At 43.7% G+C, this 18,047-nt stretch overlaps 1 protein-coding gene across 4 annotated transcripts in view; it reads left to right on the top strand.

The window, feature by feature from the left end:
* Positions 1-18,047, top strand: part of PGS1 (phosphatidylglycerophosphate synthase 1) — a 128,229-nt gene that overhangs the window by 109,226 nt on the left and 956 nt on the right. For 3 of the 4 annotated variants that reach the window (XM_077924114.1, XM_028715447.2, XM_077924115.1), the window contains 6 exons: positions 416-515; positions 1,734-1,923; positions 2,331-2,509; positions 6,451-6,984; positions 13,399-13,547; positions 16,947-17,089. In XM_077924114.1, coding sequence (XP_077780240.1) covers positions 416-515; positions 1,734-1,923; positions 2,331-2,509; positions 6,451-6,984; positions 13,399-13,547; positions 16,947-17,066 — 1,272 coding nt within the window. In that variant the 3' untranslated portion in view covers positions 17,067-17,089. Of the gene's footprint in view, positions 1-415; positions 516-1,733; positions 1,924-2,330; positions 2,510-6,450; positions 6,985-13,398; positions 13,548-16,946; positions 17,099-18,047 lie in introns of all 4 variants that reach the window. The other variant, XM_077924113.1, reaches the window with a different exon arrangement.

The following is an 18,047-nucleotide window of genomic DNA, read 5'->3' as shown; positions in this document are numbered from 1 at the left end:
TCTATTCACACATTCTTTTTTCATCTCTGCTACATTATTCTATCCTACAATGACAACTTTTTTGCAGCCTGCCTTTGGACTAATGAGGAGCCTTTGGAAGAAATAACTTAATGATAGTCTACAATGAGAGCCCTAAACTGTTAAATAGATGAAGGGCCCTAAATTGTGTTCTCTCTGTCTTGTGACTATTTTAATCTTTGTTTGCACAGTGTTAACATTCCTGTGATGGGAGAATAAATACAACCTGCAGTGATGGGAACTATTAATTTCGTCCCTCTTTTGCGTGGGTGAATAGGCAGATGCCTAGCAGTGATAGCTGTACCAATTAGGGAAAACTATGAAGGCTTAGGAATAGTGTGTGCTCATAAAATTGGATCTTCCCTGTACATAACTTTTGGTCTTATATTGTCCTCAGGTGGATTGCATTGAAGTGGCTTTGGAAAGGTCATTGCAGGGATGTGGGCCTTCCAACTTAAGAGTGTCCATTCTCTTAGACTACACAAGGGGATCTCGGGGTAAGTGTGTGCTGCTTGGTCACAATCGCTTCTCGTGTTAGCTGGACACGGCTGATTAGGCAGGCTGGACATCTCAGCTCTAAAGAACTATGTTCCTCTTCAAATTTAGAGGATTTGAGCCTTTTCGGGGATCAGTAATCAAAGACCCAACATTTCAGTAGCCTTAATCTGCAGATTTTCACACCAAGACTCTACAGGCAATGACCATTTTACACACATTCAATATGTGCACAACTGTGCATGTGTGCATCACTGCAAACCTGAAAGTAGCTAGAAAAAGAGCAAAAACAGCGCCTACCAATCCCACGAGCCTTTGAAAGTGCAGTCCTTGGAGTCTTTGCACTGCACATTGAAACCTGTGGAGAAGTGGAATTTGAGCAAGGAGGTTTGGAGGGAGTGATTGTGGTGGAGTTTGGTGGATTTAAGGGTTTTTCAAGGGTTTTCAGAAGTTTGGAGAGTGTTTGCAGGATTTTTCGATGGTGTTCCCAATATAAGCGATTTCACTTACCCCTGAGTAAAATGCTCCATTTTTTTTCATCTGTTACATTTTGGCAAAATATTTTTGATGATGTTAGTCATTACTAACTTCATTGATTTTAGTGGGTCTACTCTTGAGTATGATGGAGCTGGATACAGCCAGCTAGCTTCTGTGTTAGCTAAAAGTGAATCTTGGTATTCCATTCTTTCTCCTAATTAGGTTTCATTTTGCCAAAGTTGGTGGCAATGTGGAAAACACAAAACCTCCAACTCTCTGAGCTAGCATTACTGCAGCCATAGGGGGACATGTACATACCCAGGGGTGCCATCTCACCCTCAGGATTGTGGGTGTCCGCTGCCGTAATGTGGATGTGTGACATCACATGCACACGCCTGAACATAGTGCATGTGACATCACACAGACCGCACGCAGGAAAACGGTGACTCGCTGGCTGTGGAGGGTGGAGCTGAACTGCTTCTCTCTTGGAGGCAGCGCCAGAGAGGCTGGCTGGCTCCCTCTCTCCAGCTTTGCTCATTCATTTGTTGGTGCCCCTGGAGGTGGCTCCTATGTACATACCAATCCTGATAAGCAGTAAATAATCTGTTGAGGAACTTGGGCTGCTAAGAATGTTGCTATAAAATATGGCTTGAAGAAACAGCTTGCTTAAAGTCAAATACGCATAGTGTGGCAAATACTGTCCTTTTATTGAAGCTGGCAATCCATTTTCATTTCTCCCTCAGGCCGGAAGAACTCTCGGACCATGCTCCTTCCACTCCTGCAGAGGTTTCCAGAGCAAGTCCGTGTCTCTCTCTTCCACACTCCTAATCTGCGTGGTCTTCTCAGACTCCTAATCCCAGAACGTTTCAATGAGACCATTGGGTTGCAGCATATCAAGGTCTACCTCTTTGATGATAATGTGATCTTGAGCGGGTAAGTCCCTTGTTGCAACAAACCTAATAATGGGGATATGTAGATGAATATTGTGATCTTTAGAAACAACAGGAAAAGCAACTAAGGCAGAGCATACTGCAAACCTTGCTGCTTGTTCTGCAGACATATTGTGACATAATTCGCTCTCGCATCTTAGCATTGCTGGAATATTGCCACTGTTTCTGCTTCTGCAGAATCTTACGAATTTATTCCCCTTTCGACTAAGCAGGATTCGGGAGGTGGGTGAGGGAGGGTATCTCTGCCTACAGATAGAAACTTCCTGTGATGGTTCAATAGATAGTCTTTCTTTCTTGACGGTACCAGGTATATGGGGCAGAGTTTATACATAACTTTTCTGTTGTCATTCTCAGCTAGCTGTTAGCATTCTCCCTCCTTTCCCTTTCCAGAGCTAACTTGAGTGACTCTTATTTCACCAATCGTCAAGACCGCTATGTGCTCCTACAAGACTCTCCTGAGATTGCAGATTTCTTTACTGAGCTAGTAGATGCTGTTGGGGATGTGTCCTTGCAGTTACAGCAAGATGATACAGTCCAAGTGATGGATGGGATGGTACATCCTTACCAAGGTAAGAGGACCATTTAGTCAGCAGTTTTGATAGAGGCATATTTTAATTGGTGTTATATGCCCTCTCAGCACCCGAAGTTATATGAGCCCAGCTGAAGTTCATCTTGTGTACCTCTAGGCAACAAAGCACAAACAGACTCCTTTCATTTCCAAAGTGGACAGGAATGTTTGGGAGAGATTGTAGCCTAGTATGCCTTTCATAAAGTAGGACCAAGGTTCAGACTTTCCCATCTCTCAATAAAAGAAAGGGAACTCGGAGCAGGGCTGGAATAGGCTACTCGGTTGCCACACCGAGTAGACAACACTGATTTCCTTTCCACTGGAGACTGAACCTAAGCTAAACCATGGAGCTCTGCCCCCCCCTTGATGTGTTGTTTGCCTGACCTCTTGACCTCTGGACATGCATGACTTTGGTGTGGTCAGGTAGGGATGTTTCTTACGTGAGTCAGGAAGTCATTTAGCCCAGCCAGTTGGGAACTGACACAATCTATGATATCTAGTAATAGGATTAACAGTGATGGAAAAGGTGTGTTAATAGATAGCATTGTGATTTGGGGAATCTTTGTAGCCCCAGTGCTGTTTCCATGATGTTTAGAAGTTTCCTGTGGATTGCAAAAGTAGAGCTAGACATTCTGAATTCCATGCTTGTGAGTAGTTTTGCAACCTTACATTTGCAATGGGTGTGAGGGTTTTGTTTTTTTTAATAAAGCAAACAATTCCCAGTGTTGTTGTACAGTATTTGCGGAAGTGTTTGTGCATGGATGCTTATGTGCTGGATATTATTATGTACTCTTAGTGAGAAAGTGTTTTTTGTATAGCACATTTGTCAGGGGAATGCTCTTCTTCTGTTACAACCTGAAGAGAGCAAATTTTTTTTAATATAAAGTGTTAAGATGCTGGGTTGTCACCTTCCCTTGGGAGAGGTTTTCCAAGCACTGCCAACTGTTGAGACATCTTCCTGGCAACGCAGTTGCTGAGATTTCTGTGATCAGGTGAGTTTCACCAAAGCAAATGCCATGGGAATAGATGTGGGGGAGACTGCCCTCCAGTGTCTGTTTTCTTAATTAGCACACCACAAAGGTTGCCTGACAAAAGACCATGCCTTTTGGATGGTGTTTGAATATTTGCCCTCCTTCTACTTCAGGGGTAGGCAGCCTAAGGCCCGGGGGCTGGATTTGGCCCAATTGCCTTCTGAATATGGCCTGCGGACAGTCCGGAAATCAGCGTGTTTTTACATGAGTAGAATGTGTCCTTTTATTTAAAAGGCACCTCTGGGTTATTTGTGGGGCCTGCCTGGTGTTTTTACATGAGTAGAATGTGTGCTTTTATTTAAAATGCATCTCTGGGTTATTTGTGGGGCATAGGAATTCGTTCTCCTCCCCCCCTTCAAAATATAGTCCACAAGGTCTGAGAGACAGTGGCTGAAAAAGGTTGCTGACCCCTGTTCTACTTTCTCCCCCACGCCCTTTAAGTCATAAGGGCCCTCTTTTTTCATCATTTACACACAATAAACTCTGCTAGTTAATTGACAGATGCATACAGTATCTGTTTGGGCATTGAGTGAATGATAATTGCTTTAACACTTGCTCTAGTTTCAGCCAAACGTTTCTAGCTGGAAGTGTGTGTTCTTCCTTGTTCTTTGTCCTTCCACTTTCCTTTATACAATGCCTTCAGCTAGGAATTTGCCCCTGACCCTTGCACCCAGGGAAGAGGGACATGCCTTCCTAAGAACACATTTGCTTAGAACTGTCTCAAGTATTACTCGTAGCTGCTTCTCCTTCTTTGGAGGTCTTTAAGCAGAGGCTTGACAACCATATGTCAGGAGTGCTCTGATGGTGTTTCCTGCTTGGCAGGGGGTTGGACTCGATGGCCCTTGTGGTCTATTCCAACTCTATGATTCTATGAACCTGAAAGTGAAGGGTTCTTTCACCTTCTGCTGACCACTGGGTTGGCGACTAGATGCTCAAATCACATCAGAAGAGCCGGCTCTGGTTGGAAGGAGTTGATCTTTTTTTGAAATAGGTATCCTTGCCATAATATCATAGTTTAGATAGCTACCAAAGCCTTAATTAAAAGCCTGAGTATTTTATTACTGTTCCTAAAGTGGGCAATGCCGAATTACTGTTGAAGTATATTAGAGGCCATGCCCCCTGCTGTCTTTCCATTTCTTTACTGTCCTACAGTACTAAAATAAATGTTCGTCTCGATTAGAACACCATGGATGAAAAATGCAGGTCATAAAATCCAAACAGTAACGGTGTAATCTTTTTATTCGGACTAACTAAAATGACAAAATAGCGAGCCACCTTTTGAGTTTTGCCCAACTTCTTTAGGCTGATGTTAAGCAAGCAAGTAAAAGAAAGGGTGTATTATGGGGAGGGGAACTGATGTTGCTCTTAAATGGTATACTGGAAGTCCTCCCTGCAACATAGGACCATCTTAAAATGGTGGTATAGGAATCTCTCTGTAGACTATAGCATCACACTCCTGTGCACGCGTACTTAGGACTATGGACACTGAAGTCATTGGAACTTGCTTCTGAGTAAACATGGATAGGATTGCTTCGCAAGTTTGTGACCAGTGCAGAAGATCAATTTGAAATAAGTTAATTTGAAATGCTGTACGAGATATTACTTCCACCTTTGCTTAACAGAAGGACTACCATGTTTTCATTGTTTCGCTCTCTGCCTTGTAGGGGACCTGTTGTCTCTCTTTGTATTAGAGGCAGATTGAAAAAACTGCTGGCTCTTACATTTTCAAAGAGAGGGTGGCTATTGGTAACAGACTGCTAGTATGCCTCAGTTCAACCTGAGATTTCTTCTGTTGGGCACACATTAACTTAATTAGAAATCTGTGGCAAGCTATAATGTGACAACCAGCCTCTTGTTTTCAGAGTATAATGTGGCCATTCTATGGTGGATGACAGAAGTCTGTTGATGTATGCTGCAGCAGATGAGGATATGTGAAGGGAGCCTTTATATTCCATCTGTCTTAGCAATGGGCTTTAGAAGCAGAAGAGGGAAAGGCATCTTTACCTTGATTCAGAGAGGAAATAGATGAAACCATCCATTATAGGCAGATGCCTTCAGCTTCTCTGATTTACCTTCCCTTCCCCCCTTTTACACAGCTCCAGACTTGCTCAGTAGACAAAGAGTTCCTCCAGTCTGATTTGGGAGGATCCACTCCTCAATATTTTGTGCAGGCACTGACCTTTTTAAGCACATCTGATATATGTGTGACTGTGCCGAACTCAAAAGTGACATGAAAATGTAACCAAAAGGGGCAGAACAGGGCAGCGGCAGAATGAGGTGTTTACAGGCTTTTTCAATGGTTTTTCAAATATACACAATTTCACTTAAATGTTTGGTGCCTTGGAATGTAACCCTCGTGTAAATTGGTAGTTGCCTATATTTTAATCTGTTTTTTTGTCTTGTAAATTATGGCTTGTACAAAAGGCAGAATATAAACCATCTAAATAAATACTTGCAGATCTATGAGTTTTTGTTTTGTTCTTGAACTCAAACTAAAACCCATGCAGTTTGCCTCTATAGGATTGAACATGAGCAGAAAGTGTAGAAAAAAACCAGATTGTGAGGCTCCAGTGTCAACATCTGTTCAGCTGGCAAACTCCTCAGATGTCAATGGGAAGTCCTCTAAACTGGAAAGAGTACCTCCAAGCCTTCCTGTGGCCCATGCTTTATATGGAAGAAATGCATTTGGAACTGCTGATACAGACTTATTCTGTGATAGGTGTTTTCCTCTGAATGCCCCGGCATTTAGATACAGGCTTTTGGATATATGTTTTTCTCGCAATGTCCTGGGGTGACCTAGGTTCCATTAGTCATACTGGTATTCTTTTGATCTCTTTATAGTTTCCTTGCACATGTACAGGTAATGCTGTTCAGCGTTGTCCCCCATTAAATCACTTATTCATGCCCTCAGGAGACAAGACGGCCTATTGTGAAGCAGCAAATAGGAGAGTGATGGAAGTGATCAACTCTGCAAGGACCAGACAGGAGTTGCTCCACACTCAGACTTTCCATAGCAACCATGCAGAAGGAGGAATCCCATTGTCCAAAGATCCAAAGGCAGCTGCTGACAGGCAGCCTGAACCGGACACGTGGATTTATCCTCTCATACAGATGAGACCTTTTGGGATTCAGATAGATGAGATCGTCACGGAGACTCTCCTGTTGGAAGCAGAGCGGGGTGCCAGCGTACATCTCACCACGGGCTACTTCAACCTCACACAAGCCTATATGGACCTGATCCTGGGCACCAGGGCCAACTACCAGATCCTCCTAGCCTCACCAGAGGTGAATGGGTTCTTTGGGGCCAAGGGAGTGGCGGGTGCCATCCCTGCTGCCTATGTTTACATTGAGCGGCAGTTCTTTAGCCAAGTGTGCTCTCTGGGTCAGCAGGAGAGAATTCGGCTGCAGGAATACTCTAGGCGTGCATGGACATTCCATGCTAAAGGTGAGAGATTGTTGGGGGAAGGCATTTAATATAAGAGCTTAATATTCAAAGAGCTTAGTTTGCTTTTCTGTTGAGATACTTGGTATACTTTATACTTAGGGGCAGCTAACCTGCGGCCCTCCAGATTCATTGGACTCCCAACTCCCATCAGCCCCATTCAACATGACCATGATCATGGATGAGGATGGGAATTGGAGGCCAACAGCAACTGGAGGGCCACATGTTCAGTACCCCCAATTTCCCTGAATATTTTACCTAAATTGGGGCTAATGAATTGAATTAACTTTTAGTATCTGCATCCACTTTGGGAGAAAAGCTTGGATAATTTCACTTGGATAATTTCCATGCCAGTTCCTAGCTTGCTTAGCCTACTGCTTTTTTCAATTTTAGTGATTTGATTGTGCATAGTATCAAAAAGGCTAAGAATAATCATGATATGTTTCCAAGAAGTGTATGCTGAGGATTCTTGAATCAGATGCTTAATTCACAGAGGCCATGGCAGCTTTGATTTAAGCAGCACATTCGGTGCCTCTTCATTCCTGAACTGACTGATGGCAGCAAAACCTTTGTGATGTATTGTGGGTAATTAGTTTGAATTAATCACTTTGACTCAACTGTTCTAACAGAATTCTAGTTCTAGCTAAAACCTGTCAGTACACTCCATGACCAAACCTAAATATGAGCAAGACTGAAGTTGTAACTTTGTCCTTACCATAGAAGAGGGAAGCTATCTGATGCTAGATACGGGAAGAGCTGGGAGTGGAGTTGTTATTATTTGACTGCTTGTCATTTTGTCTGATGCCATTTCTTCATTTACTATGTAAGTGATGTAGCCAATGGGGAAAACAGGAAATTGTATAATTTGTGTCCCTGGAATGGAGATGTGAAAGCCAATTGTAGTCCTAAATTAGGGTTTGTCAGTTGATGGCTTGTGGTCTGAATTCCCTTTGTACTCCCTTAAGCTGCCCATCTTCCAACCAAGGGGAAGAGGCCTACCTGAGGACATAAGGGAGATGAGGAATCCTCCCCTAAATGCACTGACTCAGTCTGTTCTAGGAAAGGAGGATGCTGAAATCAGGTCCATTCACCAGTGTTTAGGTCCCTCCTTTCTCTTTCTCCTTTCTGATGAAATGTTTCAGCTTCCCCTTCTGTGAGAAGTGTTGGGTGGGGAAAGCAAGGAGACACTGTGGGATTTCATAAAACGATGGATGTTCAGGATGCAGTCAGGAGTGGAGAAGTGTGTTTCAAGTGTCTGAGATGCTCCCAAAAGACATGGGACCACTGATGGTGAAATAACTGGGCTAAGCTTTGTGATTCTTTTGAAAGGACTGAGACATACCTATCATATTTTGGAGACCAAAGCATAAGTCTTGGATAACTAATTCTTATGCTATATGGAGGTGTTCTGAAGTTCTCTTGTTGTGTCACAGAAGACTGCTGCCGCTAAGCTGCAGATTTGACAACGATAGACACTGCCTCTATAGTGTCACCTTGGGTTCCCGCTTGCTTCTCCAATGGTTGTGTTTTTATTGAGCTAGTATAATGAAGCACCACCCCTTTCTGAGACTTCCAAGCTGACAGCAAGCAAATTCTGCTCTGGAAGGCATTTTGAAGTTCTCGTGGTCAGCTTTCCATGGTACTGAGGGAACCATATTTGTCATTTACATTAGAAATGGGATTAGAGCAAACTGAGCAGGCCTCCCTGGAGCCTGTCCCAAAGCTCGCATCCTATTAGGCTGCCCTTCTCCAGGGATCCCTGGGTTTATTTGTCTACATTTGTGGATGTTAATGATTATGGGAATGCTGCTATCTTTCCTGCCTCCTTCCTGCAAAGCTGCTGGGAAGAGGCCGGTGGGGTGGTGTTGGGTGGGTGTGTTGCTAACTAACTCTTAAGAGAACATGTCTCTGCACACTGCTGCTTACCCACAACCAGGAGAAACAGTAAGGGAGAGGGCCACATGGGTAGCAAACACCACTGCTCACAACTGTGCAATTGTGTTCACTCTTAAGATCTCCTGTCAGCAATCCTCTGAATGTGGGATTTGCATAGGATGGCAGATAAGCATATCTTATCTCTAGCTGTGACTTCTATTATTGGAAAACCTGGCTACAATCCACCAAAGATACATGGCTTCCCAGTGCTGATTGTTCAACTTTTACACCCAAGAAGAGAGATGTCGTGCAAAGACACACAGCATTTGAGAAGTGTGCAGCCAACATTGCAGGTGGCGTAGCAGCTCAAGGCAATGTCATTATCCTTCCACAGCACGGCTGGCTCTGCTTGAATTGTGCATGCACATGAAAGCTCATACCAATAACAAACTTAGTTAGTCTCTAAGGTGCTACTGGAAGGAATTATTTTATTTTGTTTCGACTACGGCAGACCAACATGGCTACCTACCTGTAACTGAAACTTAATAACAGCTGTAAAATGGGGAGTGCTGTTGAAATTAATAATACCACCAAAACTGCCAATTTCCACCACCCTGGGCAATCATGCTATCTTTAATTTATGCATTTGTTGTTGTCAGGCATTGAGATAGAAGAATAGTTCCCAAATGTAGTCCAGGAGTCTTGTGCAGGTGACTGCTCCCTAGCTGTATAGGCCATCTCAAGAAGCTCTTAGGCACTCTGAATAGTTGGCACTGTTGCAAATTCACAGGTTTTCCAAACCAAGTTGGGCTAAACTACTGCTGCAGCTATTCTGCTTTCTGGCTAAATGGGCATTTAAGGATTTATTTATAGCATTTCTACCCTGCTCTTCTGCCAACAAAGCTCCCAGAGCGGCTTAGGTAAAGGTAAAGGGACCCCTGACCATTAGGTCCAGTTGTGACCGACTCTGGGGTTGTGGCGCTCATCTCGCTTTATTGGCCGAGGGAGCTGGCGTACAGCTTCCAGGTCATGTGACCAGCATGACCAAGCCGCTTCTGGCGAACCAGAGCAGCACACGGAAACGCCGTTTACCTTCCCGCCGGAGCGGTACCTATTTATCTACTTGCACTTGGAGTGCTTTCGAACTGCTAGGTTGGCAGGAGCAGGGACTGAGCAATGGGAGCTCACCCCGTCGTGGAGATTCGAACTGCCGACCTTCTGATCGGCAAGCCCTTGGCTCTGTGGTTTAACCCACAGTGCCACCCATGTCCCTCCCAGAGCGGCTTACATATAATCAAAACAAGACACATTAAAAATTAAAAGATTCCTGTTTGGGAGTCAAGCAGGTGAAGAATATGAGATACTAGGTAGTAGTGAGGTCATAAGCACACTCTCAGGAGAGAGAAGTATGTTCTTGGGGCAAAGAGAGAGAGAGAGAGAGAGAGAGAGAGAGAGAGAGAGAGAGAGAGAGAGAGAGTTTGGCAATCAGTTATGCAGCAGAATGTCAGGTATCACTTGAGACCCAGATAAGGCTCCTTTATTAGACTGAATGAGGATAGAGAAATATTTTAGGTTTCCCTTCCTGAAAAGGTGAATCATGAGGTGAGCGGATTCAGCCTGGCATAGTCACAAAGCTAACACCATTGTAGGACATGCAGCCTAACCTTCTGTTGCATTTCTTGTGGCAACAGGAATGCAAAAGAAGTTTGTGGGCTCAATCAAATTCCAGCATGCCTGCAGGCATCCCTCTCTCCTCATTCTGCAAGGCTGGATTGGGTGTTTGGCCAGGGACATCAGCAGGGCACTCTTGCTTGCTCATTTGGTTTTCTAAATGGCTATAGAGAGGGAAGAGTGTGGGGATGTTTAGAGTTACAGGAACTATTTCAGACTTGGAACACAAGACACTGTCCAAGTAGGTCAAAGTAACTGTAGATTATTCTCCTTGCGTAAAAAAGCTACAAACTGTGATGTTTGTGATGCTGCCTGTGAAAGGGCTTCTTTGCCATATCAGAGGGGTGCAGAATAGGCACTCTTGTAAGTTCAAACATGGACACAGCAGCTCAGAAAAAAGAGGCAGTTAATGCATTTGCACAAGATTGCTAACAAACAGGAAAAAATGTCTGTTCAGCTTTGCTGGTAAGCTTTAGCCACTTGCCTAAGTGTGGAAGTTAATCGATTTTAAATTTCTCGGGAAATGGGCTGGGACCCACAAGTGGGCCTTGCTTCCAGTGCCTCCTCACTTGCCCCCCCCCCCCCCGCCCCACCAGCCTTTTCACAGCCTTTTTGTTGAACCAGTGCCGGCAGCAGCTTTCCCTTCAGTGGTTGCTTGCTTGAAACTTTATATCCCACTTTCCCGCTTACCAGAGTAACTAGTTTCAGGGACTTAATGATGTTCAAAGAATGGTAAAGCAATCCCCAGTCATTACATAATTAAAACAATTAAATGCCCCAAACCTAGAAAGAGCATGACAGATCACCAATGTTTTAACTCTCTTTAAGATTCCAGTGTTGATAAAAGTGCCACCTGAACAAAAGTGTCCTTACTTAGTGGTTGAAGCTAAGAAGAGAGTAGACCAAAGAAACTTCTGCAGTCACAGAAAAGGCTCTCTAATGTCTCTCCCATGTCAGGCTGTTAAATAAGGCCTCACCATTAGGATGTGGGCAGCTCGCAACTCTGTCCATGGTGCTGTGTAACCCCTGCCTTAACAGCGGCTACTCCCGGGGCTTGTACAGTTTGAGGGAGACCTCTTCCTTTTGATTTCAGGTGGGCAAAGGCATTAAGAAGCAGGAGTTGAGGGCCAGGTGTACTGCTTTCTTGTTCTTTCCCATGTTGATAAATTCCAATGAGAGCGAGTATTGCAAGCAGGGTTTGTGTGCTCCATGGCTATAATACTTCTTCCCTGTTGTTTTCCCACATTGTGGCTCCGGTGAGAGTGGAGCTAGTAAGTGAACACCAGGAGGATATTGGACCGAGTGGGAAGCTCTGTGCGGGGTTTTGGTTAATTGATAGGATTGTTTGTTTTGGTATGTTTTGCTGTCATGCTTCTTAGCCCTTCATAGTGGTATTTTAAAATAATTGAGCTGTTTAGTTCTCCTGACCCTTGAAATAGAACAACTACTATAACCCCCAATATAATTTACCCCAGTGAATGTACCTAGTTTTATTCAGTTGCAAACCCACTCTTAATTGCCTTGGCTCTTGTTTTCCGTAAGATGGGTAGTATACATCTGATCATCCTTTGTCTTGTTCATCTGGGGTTCATGCATCACGAAGGGCAAAGGGCAGTTTAATGATTTTATTCTTTATACCCCACCCATCTGGCTGGGCTTCCCCAGCCACTCTGGGCAGCTTCCAGCACATATAAAAAGATAATAAAACGTTGAACGTTAAAAACTTCCTGATACAGGGCTGCCTTCAGATGTCTTCTAAAAGTTGTGTAGTACTTCCTCCCCATCAGATGTCAAGGAGATAGTGTTCCATAGGCCAGTGCTGAGAAGGCCTTTTGCCTGGTTCCCCGTAACTTCACTTCTCGCAGTGAGGGAAGCACCAGAAGACCCTTTAAAGTGGACTTCAGTTTTGCATCATTTCCCAAGTGTGGCAGGAAATATGAAAAGTATGCTCACATGTATTTGGCTCAGTAATAGATAATGATGAGAAGTGTTTCCTTTAAGCTTGGGTGGTTTTCTTCAGTGGGAAGTGCTTTACAAATGTGGACACTCCCATTGGCCTGAAGGAACTGAGATGCAAAACTCATGCAGTGTTAGAAAAACAAAGTTGCTATCTTATGATTCCCACAGGGTTGTTCCTTTGTTCCAGATGAATGGGTGAGACTAGGTTGGTAGAGTGGTGTTGCCTTTGGTGATTGTACTGTCACCACTGTTTAGTTGTGTGTGTGTGTGTGTGTGTGTGTGTGTGTGTGTGTGTGTGTGTGAGAGAGAGAGAGAGAGAGAGAGAGAGAGAGAGAGAGAGAGAGAGAGAGATATTGACATACAGGTATCGCTTCTGAAGGATAAACCTTTTTTTCTACAGTAGTTGCTCTGATATGATCAGCAGCAGCATCTACAGTAAATCATTCTGTGCATAAGTACTGATCTTGAGGGAGTATGGTCTTTGCTCCATCAAGAACCTGGGGACATCACTAATTTATTTTTAAACATGATCAGTGTAATATTAAAAGCCTGAGCCTTCAGTGCAGCTGTACAGGGTGGGGAGTGTGTGTTGCAATGGACCTCAGAGCATGGTCTGCATCCCATTGTGCAGGGATTGTGTTGTACAAGCTGAGAAAAGCGTATGCAAAAGTGCAGCCAGGTACTCTGTTGATTTTTGTGCCATTCCCGTATGACATTTTCTGCAAGGAAGTATCCCTATTTCCTGGTTGCTTCTTTAGTACCCTGACCTATTTATACTGCCAGTAAATTAAATATTTAGTGTGTTTTGTTGCTTTTCCTTTCAAGAATAAACTATTGTTTGAGGCTCATAACAGCTTCCATGAAAACTTCCTCCGTCTGCCACATTTCCTTTCTCCCCATGTTTCCCCGCAGGCCTCTGGTTGTACCTGGCAGGAAGCAGTCTACCCTGCTTAACTCTGATTGGCTCTCCTAATTTTGGGTACAGGTCGGTTCATCGGGACCTCGAAGCACAGGTTGCAATAGTGACGGAAAACAAAGCCCTGCAACAGCAGTTCCATCAGGTGCGTAGTTTGTGGGCCAATGACTTGAGTGCTCCGCTTCACACTGAACTGCCCTAAGATATATAGGTGAAGGACAGTATACTAGTTTAATGAATAAATAAAATAAACAAATACTGGGGTTGAGGGAAACTGGAATAATTCAAAACTGTCCAGAGGAAGTTTGTGTGAGCAGTTACTTTTCTTTATTTATTAAATGTGTTGGTTGCTTTTTTACAAAAGCAACTCTAACCCATTTTAACTAGAAAACAGATACATTAACACTGGGGGAAAAGAAAACCCTCCGGTGATGATGTATCTGAAATAGGCGTTGTAGTCCTGAATGGATCTGGATTAACGTAAACAGACTGGTCCTGGAGGCTGAAGATAAACGTGGGGAAAGCTGAAAGTATTGCTAGCTCTGTCCCTAATGCATACATGTGCTTTTCTCCTTTGACTTGATGGTTGTCCCCATGTGAAGATGTGGGGAGAAGTGTAGTGGCCCATAGTTTTCCTAAAGACAATCCTAGTAGCTCCCAGTGTTTCGGTAATCCACATGGTTGATGAATTTTATAAAGAGGGGCAAAACTCTTAGCTGCTTTCTGGCTTTTTCTTGCTCACAACTTTTCAACATTCAAGCACCGATGTTCTCTTTATAATTATTCTTGTAGGTTTTCATTTAGACTTTCCTGCTCCCGATTCTCTCTCCTCCCCAATTTTATTTATAAAACAAAGGTTATACAGAGACCGACAGAATACGAAAATAGTGCTTTTGATTTTTAAGATTAATGAAATAGTTGCTGTGGGCTTTCCCAGCATTTCTTGGTGTGTGCTCTCCTGCTGGCTGCAAATGTATTTCGGATTGACCTGATTCTATCTCTGCTTGTGTGGCCTTGATTCCCGTCTCTGTCCACTCACTTATTCTGGACTGGCTTTTTAATTGCCCTTTGCAACCGCCGTGTCGCAGCACAACAGTTGGAATTGCATATACATATTAATCCCAAGATTTACTCTCAGCCAGTTCATCCAAACTAAAGTTATTACTTGTCGTAACATTGAATTTCACTGGAAACAGGAGTTTCCATAAGAAGGCTTACCCCCTGGTTTCTAACTGAAATTTGTGGTTGGTTAAATTTATATGAAAATACCTGGTACCACATAAAATCCCCATAAAGGAGGGCTGGGGTTAAATGCGGCTCTCCAGTTTTCTCTGTGGCCTTCAAACTCCCCAGTAGCCCTTGTCAAACTGTTAATGCCTCTTGCTTGTTTGAATGGCAGATAGAGAGGTGTATGTAGAAACTAGACCATTGTACATTTGTGGCACTCTTCACTTTAGCCTCTGCCCCCCCCCAGTCACATGGGCCCCTGAAGGTTGCCCAAAAGGGAATGCAAGCCCCCCCCAAAGGTTTTCTACCCCTGACACAAAGTCTCAGTGTTGACTGGATTTTTGAAAGAACATTGCTTGAGACTTTGTAGCAGCCAAGCCATAGAAGCCATGTATAATTTCAGCCTTTAAATGCAGGGGCTCCATAAATACTGTCCTGGCTTACTCTCTAGCAATTGTTTTCCCCTATGCCAGAGGATTTGAGGGGAGAGATTGCTCTCCCCTCATGGTGCTTTTGTAGAAGGCAAAAGCAGTGATGGCTTGAGGAATCAATCAAACAAACAAACAAACAAACAAACAAACAAACAAACAAACAAACACCCTCACAGCTCTCTCTCTGAGTTCTCTGGAGCATGCAGAGGACTTGAGGGAGGGGTAGGGTCTTGTTCCACGTTGTGCAAGGAAGGCTTTGGGAAAGGCAAGAAGTGGCATGAACTGTTCTCACCGCTTCCCCCTTCCACAGGGAAGGGGAAACTGATGAGAGCAGTTCATGCCACCACCTGCCTTCTGTTGAAGTATTGCACTATATTAAACTTGACTTTGCCCCTCCCACAATTCCTCTCCATGTGCTGAAAGATGGAACGGGTTTTTAAAAAATTGTTCCATTTTTGTATCATCTGTAGGAGGTTATAAACATCCGATGTATAATCTGAAATAAATGGGAGCTATTGGAAATGTGGTAAGAATTCAGATGACAACCTAGTAAGCCGCATACACAAACTGTTGCTGTTATACTTATCCTTTATGGAGCATTGGTACCTCTTGTTGTAGCGGGGTGGTTGTGAGTAACCCAACTAAGTTTCTTATAGTTTGTGTGAATCCTGCCTTTGGGGTGGATTCAGAGCAATCTGAAGTCTGTGGATAGTCATTTTTGATCCTTTAATAACAGTCTTTTACATTCTCTGCTTCCCATCCCATGTGGACTGCAAACCTTTTGTGAAGACGCCATGTCAGGACTGTGCCCTGTATACTTCCCAGCACGTTGTCTTAGCAGCATTAGTCCTTAAGGGCCCACTTCTGCTGCTCAGTTAGCACTTCTGCAGACCTTCAGTTAGCCCCAGTTCAAATCACCTTTCTAACTACACTTGCTCTGCCTACGCCGTAATTACCAGTTGGTAAAGAAAGTCAATTGTGCTAGCCCTCTTTAGATGACCGAAACACATGAATTAATGAGCGAGAAGAACACAGGACACCCTTGTTCACAAGCACATTGAATAAGGTTTACTTTTTATCTATTTACTTAAAGAAGGCCTTGTTAAATCCTAGAGGGAACTAGTTTACCAGAAATAAGAGGGGGCAGGGGAGAGAATTAGAATGCAATCTGCATGGGCTAGATCTGCTCAGCTGGGCTTGGGAAGGTTATAAGTGGCTAATAATGTGGCTGAGGATGGGTGATTGAGCTGTGGAGTCAGGCAGAAGTCCTATAATTGTGTCAGGGCTCTCTGCATGTACAAGAACCCATCTTGCCAGCGCAGGTGAGAAAGTATCTTTGTGCTGTAAGCACTGCTTCAAATCTCATGGGGTGTATGCGTCCTGTATCACACAGACACTTGCTGTCCCTGCCAGCTGTATTGTTTGTTCTTTGAAGGTGCTTAGTATTTCTGGGAACCACAGCGAAACCTTGACGGCACATTCATTTTAAAATGCAGCTTCAGAGCTTTTTCTGAAGAGAAATGAACTGTCTGGTCTCTGGAGATTAAAGTCGAGCTTCCTTTTGGACGATTATAGCTCAGGGTTTGGCTGTTACGGGAAAAAAGTAACTGGCAGGGCCAAATCTCGCAATGCTTTCCTCCTTTGTGTGTTTGTATACATATGTGGGTTGGGCTCTGTGTGTGTGCAATTACTTGACTCAGTTGGCATCTGAGATGCCAAACTTGAGAAAGCAGGTCAGCCTGCATAAGAGGTACTCTCTTCAGAGGAATGAAAGTATATGGAGCCCTGTACTTTCATTAAAACTAATTAAAGCAATCAGTAATGCAGTCCAGGAGCAGATGTTCAAATTCATGTAGTAACTTCCCCCCTCCTTTTTCCCACTATAGGAGCAAGAGCAGCTTTATTTGCGGTCTAGTATGGTGTCTGCATCAACCTTTGAGCAGTCTAGTCGCTATGTCCAACTGTGGGTGAAGATGGTGACACCTCTGATTAAGAACTTCTTCTGAAAAAAAAGGCGGGTCCTTTTGGGGTGAGTTTTGTAAGTTGTTGTTTATACCCTCCCCTCCCCTCCCCCCACCCTGGCAAGCACTTTAATAAACAGGAAAGAAGCACGAGCTGATTTCTGTTAGAACCAAGGCAGTGTTTTTCCTGCGCAGCATAAGCCTGCTATCCAAGGGCCTGCATTGGACGGTCATTGCAAAGCGCTGCGAGACCTTATTCATTTGTCTCAATTTGTCTTATTCTGGGGAAAGGCTAAAACTCGCATATAAAATAACTGGAAAGCAGTAAAATGCCAGGCAGGCATGTGTGGAGGAGAAATTGAGGTTTCAAATACACAGTGCAGGTCAACTGCATGAGGGCTAAAAAGAGTAGAAGGGAAACAGAAGTGCAGATATTACAGCTTTGAATCAGGTGTTCATCCATAACACCAAGGTTTATTTGGACAGTTCCTTATGTATTATTTGGGACCAGGTTCTCTTTGACAGTAAGATGCCTCTTACTATCTAAAAATGGCAATGATTGAGGTGGGGGCTGAGGCTTTGGTAACTGCCATTGTAATGAAAGGAGATACTGGAGCTCATCAAGAATTTAAACCTAACAAATGTTTATATTCTTAAGTAGTGCTAATGTGACTACCAGGAGCGCCTCAGGCATTAAGCTTGCTCCTGTAGAGCTCCAAGTAGGCCAGATCAAGAGGTGCCTCCTGGGTTCAATAAGTTACAGAGGAAGACATTTGCATTTTTCAGAAATTTGGCATTATTATGCCTAACTGGTGAGAGAGTCCCTTCTCCTTGTGGATTAATGTTGGTGGAGATTAGTAAACACATCTTAGGTGGGGAAGACCTGAGCTAATCAGCATATATTTTCATACTTATGAGAACTGAAAAGTCTTCTAGTCAGTTGTAGTGAATGCTACACAATGAAAGTGAACTGGGAAAGGAATCCTGGCCAATGTGGACAAATGTACACAGACTTGTTTCTAGTCA

The sequence above is a fragment of the Podarcis muralis genome, chromosome 2 (assembly GCF_964188315.1).
Source record: "Podarcis muralis chromosome 2, rPodMur119.hap1.1, whole genome shotgun sequence".
Lineage (NCBI taxonomy): Eukaryota > Metazoa > Chordata > Lepidosauria > Squamata > Lacertidae > Podarcis > Podarcis muralis.
This window is presented reverse-complemented; position numbering and strand designations above follow the sequence as displayed.